The following is an 18,700-nucleotide window of genomic DNA, read 5'->3' as shown; positions in this document are numbered from 1 at the left end:
TTTGACAGTGCTTGCAAGTTGGTAGTGGTCACTTGATTTATGCAAAGCTCTTGCCACCATTTTTCGAAGCGAGGAATTTGTTGTAGATCTTAGAAAATAGTCGGTTTAGCTGTCCGTCGGGAAGCTGTAGAGGCCGTTTCAGAAAAAGCAAAAAAATAAAGAGAGTTTTTTTTTTATATTCTCTGTTGGAGTTACGAGAATGCTAAAAGCAACATCTTGGTCATTGTGATTGATCACAACCATAAACGTATTAGTATTTACATCTACTTGTTTCCAAACTGCGTCGATGTCGTTACCAACCGGTTTTCGGTTTCGTTCTCCAAATTAAATTGCGTCCGTTCAACGTTCAAATTCTCACTTTCTTAAATGTGAAGACTAATCAATGATATCGAACCGTTCAAAGTTCGAAGTTGAATGCACGAGAGAAAAGCATTGGGTTCTATTAAATTAATCCTGTTAGTGTGGAAGAAAAAGAAAACAGTCAAAATGGTAAAATTACCAGGAATTGTTGTCCTTTTCATTTAAGAACGCTCTCCTCTGATTCTTCTTGCAAGTTGAATGTCTTTGGGCATAATGGTAACTCGTTTAGCGTGAATAGCACAGAGATTAGCGTCTTCAAACAGACCCACAAGATATGCTTCGGCCGCCTCTTGCAACGCCAACACAGCAGAGCTCTGAAAGGGAAGGTCAGTCTTGAAATCTTGCGCTATTTCGCGAATTAGGCGCTGAAAGGGGAGCTTGCGGATCAATAACTCTGTGGACTTTTGATAGCGTCGTATCTCTCGCAGCGCGACAGTTCCTGGCCTGTATCGATGGGGTTTTTTCACACCTCCAGTTGCTGGAGCACTTTTACGGGCCGCTTTGGTTGCAAGTTGTTTCCGTGGAGCTTTTCCACCTGTTGATTTTCGAGCGGTTTGTTTGGTACGTGCCATGTCTTCAGTAAATCCTTGCACTATACCTCTTAACCGTACTCAGACAATTCTTTTTCAACGCCTTGCGATGCTTATTTCTCCCTTGAATCTCGATCCATAAATGCTCCATATCTGGCTGAATCATCTCAATGTCCTTCCTACATTTATATTGTATAGAGTCGCTGATGTAAGCCCCAACGCCACCGCCCCGGGAGCCTTCACGGTTTCGAAAAAGAGCCCTGTAACCAGACAGAGTGACGTAATCCAGGAGGGCGGGGTTGTCCTTTAACCATGTTTCACTCATTGTGATGATATCCATCGGAAGCTGTGAGACTAGGATTTGAAACTCATTGAAGGATGAGACCATACTCTAGGTGTTAAAATGCATTATTCTAAGGTGTTTGGAGTGTTCTTTCAGAGTCTCGGAGATCAAATCGGGACGTCCAATTCATCTCACATATCAAAAGATGGGCAATTATGGAACGGGAGAAGACAAATCAAACATTTGGGACAAGTCCATGTAGTGCCAATACATTTCACATTCAGTTCAGTGCATTTTATATGATGTTGACCAAAACAAAGCTCGCAGGTGACGCTTTTTTGGTTTTTCCTAATAGTCTTCTCACAGTTGTCACATTTGAGGGTTACCGGTGCCCTGTGTGTATTCCCAGTTGTTCGCTGGGCCGCCGTTTTGGGCAATATCACCGGACCGTAACAGTATTTGAAAAGAAGCTGTTGAGTTTGAATAATATAACATTCTTCCTTTGGATCTTTTTGTCTTCCCGCATCTTTGAAAATTCCATGGAGAAGAGTATAGGATGTGTGTTGAAAACAAGTTCACAATCCATGACGCTGAAGACAATTGTGTATTGTTATTGTGATTGTTTCCTTTGGTCCCTTTGTTCAGTAGAAATGCCGTCTTCCAAGGAATAGTCGGCCATGAGCTATCCAAAATCCTCCTTAAAGGCGAAACCAAGCCAACTTCTTACAGAAAATCCTTTCTAAAGGTCCAACCAACAGTTAAAAACAGGCCTTCATTCGTAGAATTGCAAAAACAGTATGATACGAGGAAGCAAAAGAGAAAAATTAGGGAGCTTATGAACAAACGTCTGACCCTCATCATTATTCAAAATTATTCGTTGGTTTTTGGTTCCCCTGAAGCGTGCTCAATTAGTGAAAGATGACGAAAGATGCGGGGAAACTATGTGTATCGTGAGAACTTAAGGGCTATGGCTGTCGGTGAAGCTCATGTTACAAGACACAAGTAGGTTACGAATTATAGGTGGGTTCATACTAGCGAAGTAAGTAGATTTTGTCGTATTGAATGTCATTTTCCAATCTTAAGTGAGTTGCTTACAGCAAATTCGACAAAACGGTGCTATATACCTCTGGAACCCAGTGTCAAATTTTCTAACATATATGTAATAATTGATCGAGCGTTGCGTGACTCCACAATAACGGCTGCGAAGGAGAGTATTTATCAGGAAGTTTATAGCAAGACTTCCCAAAAGCCTAAATTTTTTCCTTACGCAAGTGTGCATTTCCATATTATAATACGGGTACACAAAAAATTCGCGAAAATGAGCGTTACGAGGATGTTACTAAAAGTAAGAACGGGGAACAAAAAACGGTGGGGAACCTGGGTCTGGGAACAGAAAGGTCAAGTACTATACTTAAAGTGCCCCTAACCCCAAAATATTTTTTCGCTAAAATGAATCTTTGCACCTGTTGGAAACGCATTGCGACCATTTTTTTTCCTTTTTCTAACAAATCCTGGCATTTTATAGGCCTCAAAACTTGCGAAAAACCAAGCATCCTTTGTTCACGACCGAGTCAGAAGGGGAGTGGGTCTATTCCTGATTTGACGTCACAAACTATTTTGCATGCATGTTTACAAAGAGTTAATGCAATGTAAATCAGTTTGTGACGTCAAATCAGGAATAGGCCCACTCCCCTTCTGACTCGGTCGTGAACAAAAGATGCGTGGTTTTTCGCAAGTTTTGAAGCCTATAAAATGGCAGGATTTGTTAGAAAAAGGAAAAATGCCCGCAATGCGTTTCGAACAGGTGCAAAGATTCATTTTAGCGAAAAAAATATTTTGGGGTTAGGGGCACTTTAAAAGAATGGAGAGTTTAAGCACGCGACGTTTTTGAGCCGCGGACGGCACCCGGAAGTAAGTTGTTTTCCATTTCAACTTGTCAGCAGTGCGATTTATTTCCAAATCGCACTATTTTTTGCTCTAAATCGCACCATTTCCCCAGCCAATGAGAAAGGAACACTAACACACAACAGCCAATCAGATTTCAAGGCTTGTTTAAGGTAACCAATCAAATTGCAGGAAAATGAAAGACAAAGAAAACAATAGTATGGCGAATTTTCCAACTTTTGTTCCCAACTGGATCAACAAAATGTTGGTACTGACTATAATCCTGTATTTTAGCTATAAATAACGATTGCATGATTTCTAAATGGATGTAATGAAGTGGTAATTGAAATTCGTGTCGTGCAATTTTTCTGAAATCATACTTGTGATTTTAAATCGAACTCGCGCTGCGCGCTCGTTCTATTTTGAAATCACAAGTATGGTTTCAGATCAAATTGCACTCCACTCAGTTAAATTACCATTATAAAGTTTGTGTATTTGAAACACACAAAAAAGTTTGTTTTGGAGCCTTACAGTAACCAGGAGCCTATTATGGGCTCTTGAGTAACACCATACAGAATTCGAACTATGATTTTTCCTCATAATAATTTTGTTGGAAAAAGAAACTGGTTTAGTCAAGCCAAGGGCGTCGCTGCCTTCCAGCCACTAAGCCCAAGCCTTACAAAAACATGACTGGAAAGGCTGCAAGTGGTTTCTTCTGTTCTCACAACTCATCTTCGTATTCGTCTTGCTTGTCTTGTCTATAAAAAGAACGTTCTTCTCTATTCTGGTAGGGCAGGTGGATACAAAGTGGAAAGCGGAGTGCACTCATCTTTTGGAAATATGAGGTCCGTTTCATCATCTCTGCAAAGATAGATATAAAACGAAAAGACGAATTTATAACTGATCGGCACGGTTTTCTGTTTTAAGGTAAAATAGGATATAATCTTTGATCATGCATAATTCCTTGTCTACAGAATAGATAAAAAAATAAAACAAAAAAACCAAAGTTATATCTAAACGGTCACAGGCTGCTCATTTTTTCTGTTTCTTGGAATCTCTCCACAAAAAACCAAGTCTGTCTTTTAACTTTACAAGATTAACTCGCTGATCCTCTAAAGGTCAAAATTATGTAAGGAATGAAGGACCGGGTTAGTTTCTAAAGAACGGTAACTTTCCAATTTCCCAGGCCCAAAAAGCCAACTGTGAAACTACGATCCGCCTATTTTAAAAAGAGATCCGAACGAACAACACATTTGCAAAGTTTCATGCCTCGAGACCGCCTTGGTTTGAAAATACAAACCGATTTATGGTCTCGACAACGTACGGAGAGTTTCGGAACTTCCGAGGAACGGGTCCCTGGAAACTATCCACAGCTCATTTAGGGGGTATTAGCTTTACTGTTTCACTCAAAACCAGGTAAAACGCGTAATTTTACACCTCAAGAATATCGTTCATGGGACCATCCATATAAACGTCTTGGCAACTGATGGCAAACAACGCTTCCCGATTAAAAAATAAGCCAAAGACAGAATATGTATGATTCATGCCTTTACTGGAATTCGGTTCTTGAAAATGAAATTATGAAACATAATTCATTTCAAACAAGATTTTGTCCAGTGTTCTGTCGAAGATTAAATGAAAAATACCATTACAACGCTCTTGTAGTTTGTCTCAGTAATTTTCGGATTTTCCGCTCTCAGGAGCGCATGAGTAGGAGCTTGCCTCTCCCATACAAGCCCTATGAGTCAACCTTTGCTCGTATCTTTATTTTTAGAACGCCACGAGTTCTTCGGCTCTATACACACTGTTTAGAATGGCCAATCTGAATAAAGTTATTGGGGAACAAAGACAAAAATAGCAAAAACAATGTATGCAAATTGTGCAAATTGATGTAAATTGTTGTAAATGTGACTCTCCTGCTGAAGGATTAGTTCTAAGATACGCGCAAAGGTTGCCTCAAGGATATAATGCATTGGGAGGCTCCTAGTCATGGGCTCCTGTCGCTCTTTATTACATCGATTTAGAAATCACTAATGATCCCTGCAATCTGATTGATTTATTCCCAAATTGCACTATTTTTTGCTCTTAATCACACCATTTTCCCAACCAATGAGAAAGGAACACTAAAACAAAACAACCAATCATATTTTAAGGCTTGTTAAGGCAACCAATCAAATTGCTGGAAAATTAAAGACAAAGAAAACCATTATGTGGCGAATTTTCCAACTTTTGTTCCCAACTGGATCAATAAAACACTGATACTGGCTAAAATTCTGTATTTTAGCGATTAAAATAATTATTATAGTGGTAATTGAACTTAGTCGTGTAATTTTGGCCTGAAATCATACTTGTGATTTTGAAATCACATGTATGATTTCAGATCAAATTGCACTCCACTCAGTTCAATTACCATTATTTATTGCGCGTAATATTTGAGCCATGAAAGCGTTAATGGTAATGGTAATAAATTTATGTAGTGCATTTTCTATTTACTTATTCAAATGCGCTTTACAAGCAATCAATCTGTGGGTGAGATTGGACATCAGCTGCTGATGGCAGCCGCTATCAATCCATTAGCGATCTCAACCAACCCAAAAATTAATGAAATGAGGCCTGTACACAACAACCATAACTCCATGCCCTACTCCCACAGAATTAATCAAAAAGTGTTGTGAGACGGGTAGAAAGTAAAAAGGTAAAATCGCATGCGAGCCAGCTGGGGCCCATACGGCCGGAGCTTATCCCGATTTCCGTAGCATGAAGCAACTAGGAGAATTATTACTACCCCCTGAATGGGATGCTAGTTCACCGCAGGGTTACCCCACGGGTATTGCCGATACCCATTTATATACCAAGGTAGGATGGACCCCTGACCCAGGTGAAGACAGAGAGTGTGGAGTAAAGTCTCTAGTCTAAGAAAACAACACGATGGCAAAGCAAGGCCCCCAACCAGCGACCCTTGGAATCGAATAACCGGCGCGCAAACCACTATGCAACTGTGCTTCCTCCTTTTTGTGAGACAGGGCCTACGGTTTATCGCCCTTATCCGAGAGGAATAGATAGTCTCACCCTTTGCAGAATGTCATCACAAAGGCAAACACTTTCTTCTCAGTTATTATTTTAAAATATCCTGAGTATTGGTCCGGCCGGAGTTGAAGCCACCACCTCCCGCACAGAAGTCCAATGCTCAACCAACTGAGCCAAAAGGTGAGCGGTAGCAGCTATGATGTTAATCTGATACAGCTGTACTAAAACAAAATTTGGCGTATTGCAGCTTAGCTTTTACAGCAACCCCCAAAATACAGAATTGCATATAAGACGTAGGTACAGTGGGCCCTACGTTACGTGGAACAGAGCCCAACGTTCGCAGCTAGTTCTACGAGGGCGCGCTGGATATGAAGTAATAGATAACCAACGAGGCGCGTAGCGCGGAGTTGGTTACAATCATTTTATATCCCAGCAAGCCCGAGTAGAATAATTGTTTTATTGAAAACTCCATGGTGTTCCCTGGGGGTAGTATTGTTGACCACAGCATCGGTTTCTGCCTCGGTCAATTCCGGTACAAAACGGCTTTTGTCGGCCATTTTCTCTCAGAGCTACAAAAATGTTTTCAGCTTGCTTTATTGCTGACGCGTTCCTTGACCATATTAGGTACAGCAGGTATATGAACTGATAGTCTTTGTCCGGCGAGCCAATGAAAATGCTGGAAATCTGATATCCGTAGTTCAGTTTTTAATAAACAGTGATATTCAAATTTGTCGACCTCCGAACAAAACCAGGCGTTTTTCTAACATCTAATAAACCTCTGGTTACCTCATTGAATTTGAAAATTTCGAGCAGCGTTTTGGGATTACAAATGAAAAAAGTTGTCTTTCCTTCAGTCGTTCTTGTGGTTACCACCTTGGCTACCTACAGCTTTAAATTGGATTTGATCCATGGAGTTGGTGCACACCCTGTTTCTACCAACTCAGATGAAAATGAACGTTAATCAGAGTATCAAAGAACTCTTGTTTCAACCTTAGATTACACCCGACGAAAACACTACAGCAGTGTGAAACTTTCGGTCCTGAATCGTAACTTTTTCAGTTTTGTGAACTATTCCCCACACCAGAGGAGCATCAAACCATGTCTAATAGTGAGTACTGTAACAAAAACAAAGAGATGAACTTTTCCTCTCTTATCGCCGAGTGCAAAATTCATAATAACCCACAATTATTCCATAGTGCATGGCACTTTATTTGTGTGTGAATGTTATGTATATACCTTGCAACGAGCCGTAACATCAGGATAACCTTCTTGGAAGGATCCACTTGAATCGGTTCAGCAGGGACAAAGTCCTGTGTACTGTGACCTTGTAATGTTGTCGCTCCCGCCTTCCATAACTGGTCAGCTTCAGGCAGAAAACGTCGGCTCTGCTCACGTCGACTAGGAACTAAAAAGAAAGACAAGAGATAAGATGCCAAATAGCTGAATGAGATCTTCCTGACATGAGATGGAGACGAGATAAATAATTTTTTCCGAATATAGAGGATATTACATGGCCGCGCGCGGATACGAATTTTATCTTCGAGTGCTGATAGCATCTGTCACAAGTGAGCGCAGGGAACGAGTGAGAGATACTATCGGCACAAGAAAGTAGCATTCGTATCCATAGGCGACCATGTAATGTTTTGCTTATTATATAGATATGGATGAATTGTCCAGATTAACTTGTTTGATTAATTTTCGAAATGGGGAAAAAGTGGTCACCAACCGCTAAAAACACGCATATGGTGTAACGTGAAACAAGATATGAAAGTTGTGAAAAACAAATCATGATACTGTCAAATTGCTCAATAAAAATGTTAATGTAGTAAAGACGAGTTATATTACAGCACAAAAATTATCTTACAATGAAGGGGTAGCTCGCGTTCTATTGGCTAATCGTGTTAGTTACCATGACGACACCAACAATTGACGACACCTATATCCTCATCATTTTTTCTGGTAAGAAGGAAAATCCTAGCAAAATACATCAGTATCTATATAATAAAGTTGTTTCATCCGCAAGCAAAAGTACCTTTGGACAAAATTAAGCTGTGCATTAACTTAAAAAGCCGCTTGCCTCAAATTTGATAGTCAAATCCTAACGACATACAAACTTAACACAAAAAGGACGCTAAAAAAACACGGTTAGATCTTACAGATTCCATAAGGTGCCTTTGCCGCACGATATGATATGCTGTTTCTTTCTAACACTAACCAAACAAGTAGGCTTTCCCTACAATTCCGCAAGCTTCCAACACAATCAAAAATGACGTTCACATCTCAAGGTGCTTGAACACACCCGGCGCTTCTACAGATATTTAGGCTGCACACTCTTTCGTGGGGGGGGGGGGGGGGTGCACCAGGGGAAGCAGGCTAACCACTTTGTGCTTGGAAAGAGTAGAAGGGTCTCGAAAAGACCTGCTGTGCTGTGGTTCATTCTTTCGATATAGCGAAACCCCTGGACTTCAAATAGAATTTCTCACTTGTTTTGTTCTAACATCAAGTCACGTACCAGTTCCTTAAGGTCTTGTCATAGGTTCAATAATAAGAAACTTCTGAAAATCGATTTTCAAAAGTCCAATTTTCGAAAAGCCCCTAAAAAGCACATTTGCAGGGTTGCGGCAATATCGTGCCTTGAGTATAAATTATTTTTTTTCGGCTTTAGAATGTTGGCGAGGAGTCGATCTTTAATTACGGAGGTACAACTCAAACAATTTTTGGCTGATTCAGCGCGAATTTTTAGGACTATTTTAACAGAGTTCGATGTACAAAACCATACCATATTATAAATTCCCGGTCAAAGACACCCTTTTCAACTTTGATGGAAGATAAGAAATGCAAAGCGCAATATATCAAAAATCTCTGACACCGTTTCGGCTTGAAAATTCATCTCAAAATCGATTATATTGCTTCAAAAAAATTTCAAATCCCTTGTAGGACCACCTGTGTTCGGTTTTGGACCTAACATAGATTAAATAACGTTTAAACAAAAGAATACTTTCTTGGATTAAAAACCACATTCAAGGAGCATTAAGATGATGTTTATTTCATTCTCGTAGCATAAATACTGGCGAAATAAGAACGTTTTAAGAAACTGACACCTCAAACCTATAACGAGACCTTAAAACAAGCGAGTAAGTTGGCTGCAACATAATAACGATAACAAATTAGAATTCGCTATGATAGGACAATTTTTCGCAAGTATTACTGATACAAAGGACGTTAGCCCTATTACGAAAATGGACCCGTACAAAGAAAAAGAAGACAAAGATTGGTTCCCCTATTTTGCAAGTTGCCCAGACTTTTCATTGTGTGGGAATGAACTAATGCTCTCAAGGTACTAATTTACACCTCTTTTGACCCAGTTATGACGTAAGGCGAGATAGCGGTTTGTAATCAAAACCGAAGAAACTACTTTAATAGAACAGACGCATAGAAGGATGTACCCTTATTGCTTGCGAAAATTTAGTTAGTATTCAGTAACTAAGCCTGACAGTACAACGCCAAAACAGCTTTCTGACCGCAGTCAATGAAACTACCTGCCGGAGTAGTCAAGAAGCCTGAAAAATCCAGGCTTGAATGGGACTCATTCATTGTGGTCAGAACGTTATTTTGACGCTGTACTGTCACGCTTCGTAACCATCTGGTAAGAAACAAGTCACAACAACCTTCTTGCGTTGCATGAGACGGTTCAGCCGTTGAGTTTACTTCATTAACGACACCAAGTCTTCGACTTTTGGTAATTCTATCAACAAAAAAAATGTCACTCAAACAGGCTGAAAAACAAACGAATCAACAACAGCAAAGGAGTACTCGCAGAGAGTTTGTCTTACAACGCACTATATGGCAAAGCTTCCAGAAAGCGATGGCACACAAACAAACAAACAAAAGACCGCTCATAAAACAAGAGAGATTCTTTGTTGCTGTTGCTTTTAAATTGAGGCAGAAACCTAAAATAACAACAGGGCGAAATAACAAATCAATGATCAGGAAAAGAAGAGGGTGATGAGAAGATGGCACAACATCTTGTACATTAATGTTCGATTACTAGTCTCTGCTGGTCTGAAATTTAACGAGGCATTATCCTTTACAGAATTATGTAAAAAAATGTTTAAAAGAAACCTCAGGGCCGGCAAAGGAGACTGGATGCTGATTCCTTGTAATGTTGTTCCTCCAGCTTTCCACGAATGACCAGGATACGGCGGAACAGAACTACGCTCCCCTTCAGAGCCAAAAAAAAAAGCAAAACAAAAAAACGAAATGCAAACCTCGGACAATGAATAGAGTAACAAAGAAGTAATCTATTGGACACTACTGCAAACCAGCAGAACTAAATGTGAGTTTCTTTACCAATTATACCTTTGTCATATTTGCTAAAAAAATGTCCCTTGTCCTGTTGGGAAAACTGGTCTGTTTGACTTTCTTGTCACTCAGCACGCTTAGCTTTTGCTATTTCTGAGTGGCTGTGCTATTTTTCTTTCACAATTATTTCTTTCTAATGATTCTACGCTTTTGTATTAGTACATTTAGGATTGTTGTTCTCGTTGTTGTCTTTGTTTTTTTTACCAGTTCGCTTCGAAATGGATGCGATGTAACGTTATTCTTTGCAAGAGCCCATGGTTTCTCCGGTCAGCAACAACAATGATGATATCTTGCCAGTTCCAAAACTGCGCAGTCGCACTGAAGGCCCATTTCTGCAATGACTGGCAGCGAGTTCTCTGTTGCGCAGGTCGGAACCAGCCAGAGGATATGATTACCAGTGCTGACCGAAATGGTCACGGTCTCCTAGGCCGAGAATTATTACGTAACCTTAAGATCAACCAAAAGAAGATGATCCATGCGTATGGCACGCTCAATGGACCTAATTTCGACTCTACAAAAAAACACCGGAGTTTAGCAAGCACATCTAGTTCGGATACAAGTATTATTTTGGAACTACCTTATCCTAATTTAAAATCAGTTTTACCCCTAAAAAATGAAACAGGGCATTAAACTGATCGCTTAGCTCTTGAATTTTTTCGTCGTCTATGTTCTTGACAACCACAGAAATGAAACCTTGTAACTCTGCATGCACGACTCAAGTTTTCTTTCGAGGACGCCATGTTATTGTGCGGACTCACTGAACACCAGTGGAATTACTGTAAATCAGTGCGCGAGACACAGAGGGCTCAAGTCACAGTCAGCAAACATATGATGGGGCATGCGCTTTGAAGAGTGTCATCCAAGGTTGTGGGCAGTGGTTGGATTAAAATGAGTTTCGACCAATGGCAGAGGTCTCTTCTCCCGTACTCGTCAACCCAGCGAAATCAAAAAGAAAAGAGATCTCTGCTCACAGGGAAGATATCCGTTTGTCATCAAAACCAAAGAAACTGCTTTGATAGAACGGACGCATAGAAGCATGTACCCTGATTGCTTGCGAAAATTGAGTCAGTAATCAGTTACTAAGCGCGACAGTACAACGCCAAAACAGCTTTCTGACCGCAGTCATTGAAACTACCTGCCCGAGCAGTCATGAAGCCTGAAAGAATCCAGGCTTGAGTGGGACTCATTCAGTTCATTGTGGTCAGAACGTTGTTTGGACGCTGTACTGTCACGCTTGGTAACCATCTGGTAAGAAACAAGTCACAACCTTCTTGCGTTGCAGAGGACGCTTTAAACTGTGCGAATTTACGACTGGGGCTACCTGACCTTCTCCATTTGGTAGCTCTATAAACAAAAAAAATGTCAATCAAACAGGCTGAAAAACAAAGTAATAAACAAAAGCAAAGGAGTACTCGCAGAGAGTTTGTCTTACAACGCACTATATGGCAAAGCTTCCAGAAAGCGATGGCACACAAACAAACAAACGAACAAACAAACAAAACACCGCTCATAAAACAAGAGAGATTCTTTGTTGCTGTTGCTTTTAAATTGAGGCAGAGACCTAAAATAACAACAGGGCGAAATAACAAATCAATGATCAGGAAAAGAAGAGGGTGATGAGAAGATGGTACAACATCTTTTACATTTGATTATAGATCTTTTGGCGAGGTTAATGTTCGATTACTAGTCTCTGTTGGTCTGATATTTAACGAGGCATTATCCGTTACAGAATATGTTAGCGCCATTATGTAAAAAAAATATTTTAAAAAAACCTCATAGCCCGCAAAGGAGGCTCGACGCTGATTCCTTGTAATGTTGTTCCTCCAGCTTTCCAAACAGAACTACGATCCCCTTCAGAGCCAAAAAAAAAAAAAAAGCAAAACAAAAAAGTAATCTATTGTATTGGACACTGCTGCAAACCAGCAAAACTAAATGTGAGTTTCTTTACCATTTATAAGTGTATTTGTCAGCTGACAGGCACCAGGTTTGTCAGATTTGCTAAAATGTCCATTGCCCTGTCGGGAAAAGTGGTCTGTTTGACCCTCTTGTCACTCAGATCGATTAGCTTTTGTTATTTCTGAGAGGCTGTGCTCTTTTTTTTTCATAATTATTTCTTTCTAATGATTCTACACGTTCGTATTTAAGAGCATGCGCACAATAAAGATTGTTGTTGTTGTCTCTCTTTTTTTATGAGTTTGTTTCGAAAGGGATGCGATGTAACGTTATTCAATGCAAGAGCCCACGATTTCTGCGGTCAGCAACAACTGTGATGGAATCTTGCCAGTTCCAAAACTGAGCAGTCGCACTGAAGGCCCATTTCTGCAATGATTGGCAACGAGTTCTTTGTTGCGCAGGTCGAAACCAGCCAGAGGATATGATTACCAGTGCTGACCGATCCATGCGTATGGCACGCTCAATGGACCTAATTCGACTCCACTAAAAAAACCCCAGAGTTTAGCAAGTACATCTAGTTTGGATACAAGTATCATTTTGACACTACTCTATCCTAATTTAAAATAAGTTTTTGATAAAGAGTGCTTTATTTTCCTTGCGACATCTGACTCCGCTCTTAAGAAAAGAGAAGCCCGATCTCTAGAATTTTATTTTGGTGAAAATAATTAAGCCAAGGGTCTATTAAAACTAGATGATTACCTCTAGGGCTTGTGAGCTTTTCCGGCGCAGGAATACATGTCAATTTTTCCTCACGCCAAAATTCAGACTCATTGTCTGGCGAAAGAGAAAAAAACTCAGTTAACCCAATGACTCGCAGGGGTTCCTCATTGACGAGTAAAATCGTCTCGCCGGTTTAGGCCGGTTTGGACGTCAAAGGTTTAAAAGAACTGGGATTTCATGCCATTAACGATGACAACCGAGAGAAATGATCTAATTTAAAATTAAACTGATCAAGCGAAAGGAAGGTTACGTTTTTGCAAACGTTGGTCGTGTAGCACTTATATTTAATCAGAATTAACTATCTTGAGGGTAATGTGAAGTGTTGTATTCTACCCATGTGAACCATGTGAGTGTTCTCTGTCCTTGTGTGGGCCCAATACCATTAGTAGGGCTAACGCTCACATGGTTTACGTAGGTAGAATATAGCACTTTACATTACTCTCAGAATAGTTAATTCTGATCAAGCGATCGAAAACCTACGAGCATCATTTCAAAAACGTCTTTGACAAAACGTCTGTGATCTTGCCTTCGGCTACGAGCTTATCGCTCACAACAAAGAATTGACATTAGGTTACTCAAAAAGAGGGAATCATTGATTGGAGAGAAAATTAAGTTGCAGTTACTGTCATGGTATGACTGACCACGCCCATGCATAAATTCAGGAGGGGCTTGGGGAAGAGCAAGAAAACGTGATTTTGGTTCCATTAACGATGACAAGCGAGAGAAATTTTTGACTTACAAATTTAATTGACAACTGAAAGTGAAAACCCACAGAAGAGATTCAACGGAGTAAACTGCTGAATGCTGTGTATGAGGGTATATCTATGACAAAATTGAATAACTAAAACTGGGGACATAACACTTAAAAGGCATCAAGCAATAAGGCATAAAACTAAAAAGGCTTCGCGCTCTATGCCATCACGCAACGAGGCATATTACGCTAACAGACATAACGCTCAAAATCATCACGCAAAAAGGAAGCACGATGAAAAGCCATCACACAACGAGGCATCATGTCTGACAATGAACAAAGTAACAGAGAAGTCATTCCTTTGGCACTGCTGAAAGCTTACCTTTACCCGAATCTGTAAACTGAGATTCAATAGTTACGAAAAAAAATGTCCCTCGCCCTGTTGGGAAAGCTGGTCTGCTTGACTTTTGTCTATGTTTTTTTTATGAGTTTGCTTCAAAATGGATGCGACGTAATTCTTTGCAAGGCCGCGATTACTAAAGCCAAGAACAACAATGATGATCTCTCGACAGATCCTAAAATGCGCAGTCGCTGTGAAGACCCATTTCTGCAATCTTCTTGTTTCAACTTTCTGAGATTGGGCACGTCGGAAAGAGCCAGCCGAAATGGCCTCGGTCTCTTGGGACGAGAATTTCAACGTAAAGTTAAGATCAATCTAAAAAGGATAATACGTTGCGTATGGAACGCTCAATACACTAGACCACATTCGATATATTAAAATTTAGCTGGATAGTGGGGCTTAGAGGAAACAGACAAAAGAAATGAATAAACCTGTTCATTCAGTTTCCTTTGTTTGTGTCCTCTAGGCCTCGCTGCCTAGCTGAATTTTAATATATCGAAAGTGGTCTATACCATAGCACCCACATCTAGTTCGGATAGGAGTAACATTTTTTCCACTACCTAAGCCTATTAAAATCAGCTATTTGATGGAGACCGCTTTATTTTCCTTATAACATCTGACTCTGAATTTACACAAGGGGAGGCAAGATCTCTAGAATTTTGGTATTTCGGTGAAAATGATTAATCCAAGGGTTTATTTATACTTGTCGCCGTCGTCGTAACAATGTGAAAGGTTTAGTGCCATTAACGATGAAAAACGAGAGAAATTTAATTGATCAAGCGAAACACAAAAGTTTCATTTCCAAAATAATTCTTAAACAAAAGGTTTGTCAAATTGTAATTGAACGAGAGGTGAGGTGTCGTAACGAAGACTCGACCTACGGCCCTAATCCAGTTAAGCCGGCAATGCGGCCACACTTAGAAAAATATAATGACAAAAGCCGTTACCTCTTTGCCCCCTGCCAAAAAAACTTACCAAGACTTTTTCGAAGTGGATTCTTCTCTACACTGTAAACTGCACCTAGATCTTAAAATATGAAAGGCAGATTTGTATCACATTTACAAACTCGAGGCGAAGCATTTAAGTGTTAATGCATACCAAGAGATTATGAAGGTGAGAGAGCTAATCCCTCACATTGGCCCTATTCCCATCATAATACCTCTTAAGTTATTTTTAGATCTCCTGCAAGATCCGGTATGCCCACGAGGGTTAACTGATAGCCAATCACATGTCCCCATTTTTACCAATGTTGACAGCTGAGCGAATTCCACGCAACGATTCGCGTCGTTCGCGATATACCATCAAACAAAAATGGCGGAGGATGTTGAGAAAAACGCGTATATGCATTTTGTGGACGAACGTGACTTCAAGGAAGTGAGCGTAGTAGAAAAACGTAAATCAAAAAGTTATCGTAAAGCTGATTTTGGAAACATCAAAGGAAAACTTGAATCAAGCGTCCGATAAAAATTTTTGAACTCGTTTCATCGGATTCAAGTCAATTTGTAAAGCACGTAAGTTAAATATAGCTGTCTCTTTAAAAAATTATTTAACACGGTTTCGTACATGGCACAAACTTGAATGTGGTATCATTGAAAACTAGACAGTTAAGTAGTTTCAGTTATAGATGTTTAAAACCTTTATCTTGAAAGGATCGAGTGTTATAAGCGATAGAACTTTGTAAACATTGGCAATTCGCAGACTACAGTCAGCAAGTAATATATCGCTGACTTGGTTAACGCGTTCTTGATTATCTTCGCGGGATTAAAATATGACAACTCAATTCTTAGATATTTATAAAGTGGACAGATAGATCTTTACAACAGTACCAAACATGAAAGGAAAACTTGAACAGACAGTGCGATAAAAATTTTTGAACCCGTGGTATCGGATGGAAGTCAACTTGCAAGCACGCATGTTAAAGATACCTTTTTCTTTCAAAATTATTAAACTCGGTTTCGTGCATTGGACAGTGTTAAAATTGGTATCATTGTAAACAATACAGTTAAGCAATTTGATTGATATATCTTTGCATCTTGTATCTTGAAAGGAACGAGTTTTATAGGCGACAGAATTTTGTCCACAGTGAAATATCGCAGACTACAGTGACCAAGTAACATATTCCTGACTTGGTCAACGCGTTCTGGATTTTCTTAGCGGACTATGGTAACTTAATTCTATGATATTCATAAATTAGGCAGCTAGCGCTTTATTTCAAACGGTACCACACATGACAGGAAAATTTCAATTGACCGCGCGATAAAAATTTTTGAAACCGTAAGATAGGTAAGATCGGATTGAAGTCAATTTGCATTGCACGCGTGTTAAATATAGCTCCCTCTTTCAAAATTATAATCAAGGCATTCTTATATACTATGCATGAGGACTAATGAATATTAATAGGGTATGAATAGTTCATTATCCTCCTTGCATACTCATTAGCATTTAGTTATAGGAAAGTCACCCCAGACTGCGCCCCGCAATCGTCGTGGAATTCGCTGGTTAATCCAAACAATCATACCAAATATAAGCCCCCAACCTTACCCATTCTTAACCAAACTAATTTCCCAACCCTCACTCGTATGTCCTAACATCCACCCAATGCTCCAACCATTCAAGGACATCCTTTGCAGGTTCGTACCCGTCCAAATTTCTTTCCCAGAGTCCAATTCGGGTGCAAAGTTGACCAGATTGAAAGGAGTCCTGATCACGAAACGACAGATCCCCGCAACAATACTTTGAACCTGGGTTAAACAAGTGTCTCCTGATGTCATTTTCTCCAAACTCAGTTTACTCTCCGGAGATACCCATCGTATTTCCCTATGCCTGTTTCTTTCCTCTGCTTCTAAAAGCATAAACGTCATCGTATCTCCCTAGTGACGTTTTGTTTTAGGCTAAAACAAAGCACCAAAAAAGAGAATCATAAAGTTGTACCTAAAACGGAGACTGCAAACCCGAGTTTGGAGAAAATGACCACCGTAGCCCGAGTAATCGGGCTCAAGGGCATGCCTATAGGCAAAACGCTTGTGGGGTTATTCTCCCAACCTCGAGACCACAGACTTCCAAAAGGAAGGCGACACATGCTTAATACGTTGCCTTTACATTTCATTATTGTCAATTACAAAAAAAAAACAATCCAGAATTCCATTTCAAAACAAATCACTTTCACTGATTACACAACCCTTAACGCTCGTCCGGGCAAAAGATATTACTTTACCAGACACCTAGCACTTCCTCTTCGGAGGTGATCTAGGACTGCGATTGGTGCCACGTCTTTGGTATGGAGCCTTACTCGTCCGTCCAGTGAACGAACCTTGATTTACTGGGACGGGCCGTTTGGTTTCCTTAGCAATAACCTTTGCCACCTCGGCCTCGTCCTTAGACGCCACCAGCTTTATTAATACCTGCTGAAGGCACGGGTTGTTCAACAACGGACGGCACTGCCATAGCACTATTTCGTAACGCGACGCTCTTTCATCCTTCCTTTCCTTCGTGACATTGACCACTTCATCAAGGGCTGCGATCGCAGCATATGGGTCAAAAGAGCCGCTGGACGCGCAATCACCTTCTGGAGACTCGACAAAGCAGACTCGATTACCGACGCATCAATTTTTTTCCTTCCCCTCATCTAATTCTTACTTTAGTGCACCGACCGTTGTGGCCGGAACCAAACAAGGAAAGAAATGCCAAATAACTTTGTTACGAGTTCGAATATTTTGAGGAAAGGTAGCTTGCAAACTAAACTGAACGCAGGGTTGTCGGAACAACAACAAGAAGATTTATTCCAAAATGAACGTAGTTTCCACGAAGTAAAACTCTGAACAACTCGTACTCGACAAACTTACACGGCCTCCGCCAACTTGAATAAACACAGCTTCTGTCACACTTGACTAAACACGGCCAACGCCAACTCTCTTCGCTTGTGAAAAACTAATTAGAAAAACACTCCGTTTGGACTCGTCTACTTATATACTCTGACAATAAACTTCTAGAACTTTCTAAAATAGTAATGAATCTAATTATAGAAAGATTACAAAACACACCGATTTAGAAACGCTTACGTACAAACCTAAATATAAACAAACTACGAACTCTCGCGAAGCTTCTAGACAGTAACGCTAGTCACGCAATGCTATTTTTCGTAACAAACTTCATTATGTTTTTAAATCCAATCCGTACTTCACATTAGAACTGCTTTCCAAGAACCTCAGGTCAAATACTTCAAAATATAACCTTTCTCCATGTTGTAGTGCCGAGTGACCAAATTCATTACCAATGAAGATTACACCGGATCTTCGCAGAAGTTCCCTCGGCATGTTAAACACACAGCCACCTCGTGGCCCAAGTTAATTTATTTTCCTTTTCACCACGAGGTCAACGTAAGTACGATTTTTTTCTTGTTTCGTCGCCTTCCATTCTTATGCCACCTCGTCGGACAAAGCGACAAAGAACAAAAATCCAATACTTGTTGCACAAACGGTCCCCGACCGAAT

At 40.1% G+C, this 18,700-nt stretch overlaps 2 protein-coding genes across 3 annotated transcripts in view; both read right to left on the bottom strand.

The window, feature by feature from the left end:
• Nucleotides 1-521: 521 nt before the first annotated feature.
• LOC137967443 (histone H3-like) lies at nucleotides 522-932 on the bottom strand. Its single transcript, XM_068813966.1, has one exon. It carries the CDS (start codon nucleotides 930-932, stop codon nucleotides 522-524), a length of 411 nt encoding a protein of 136 aa, XP_068670067.1.
• Nucleotides 933-3,133: 2,201 nt separating this feature from the next.
• LOC137997611 (uncharacterized) overlaps nucleotides 3,134-18,700 on the bottom strand; it is a 59,781-nt gene continuing 44,214 nt past the window's right edge. The window contains exons 7-14 of one of the 2 annotated variants that reach the window (XM_068843708.1): nucleotides 15,186-15,236; nucleotides 13,099-13,173; nucleotides 12,219-12,297; nucleotides 11,714-11,790; nucleotides 10,207-10,306; nucleotides 9,753-9,829; nucleotides 7,321-7,489; nucleotides 3,134-3,918 (exon numbers count right to left, since the gene is read on the bottom strand). In XM_068843708.1, the coding sequence (XP_068699809.1) occupies nucleotides 3,837-3,918; nucleotides 7,321-7,489; nucleotides 9,753-9,829; nucleotides 10,207-10,306; nucleotides 11,714-11,790; nucleotides 12,219-12,297; nucleotides 13,099-13,173; nucleotides 15,186-15,236 (710 nt within the window). In that variant the 3' untranslated portion in view covers nucleotides 3,134-3,836. The remainder of the gene's footprint in view (nucleotides 3,919-7,320; nucleotides 7,490-9,752; nucleotides 9,830-10,206; nucleotides 10,307-11,713; nucleotides 11,791-12,218; nucleotides 12,298-13,098; nucleotides 13,174-15,185; nucleotides 15,237-18,700) is intronic. The other variant, XM_068843700.1, reaches the window with a different exon arrangement.

Source organism: Montipora foliosa, chromosome 1, assembly GCF_036669935.1.
Source record: "Montipora foliosa isolate CH-2021 chromosome 1, ASM3666993v2, whole genome shotgun sequence".
Classification (NCBI taxonomy): Eukaryota; Metazoa; Cnidaria; class Anthozoa; order Scleractinia; family Acroporidae; genus Montipora; species Montipora foliosa.
The sequence above is the reverse complement of the archived record's forward strand: the minus strand, read 5'-3'. Positions and strand labels throughout refer to the sequence as shown.

Bases quoted from the DNA above. Each gene is read 5' to 3' on its own strand.
- LOC137967443 (XM_068813966.1), bottom strand. From the start codon at position 932: ATGGCACGTACCAAACAAACCGCTCGAAAATCAACAGGTGGAAAAGCT.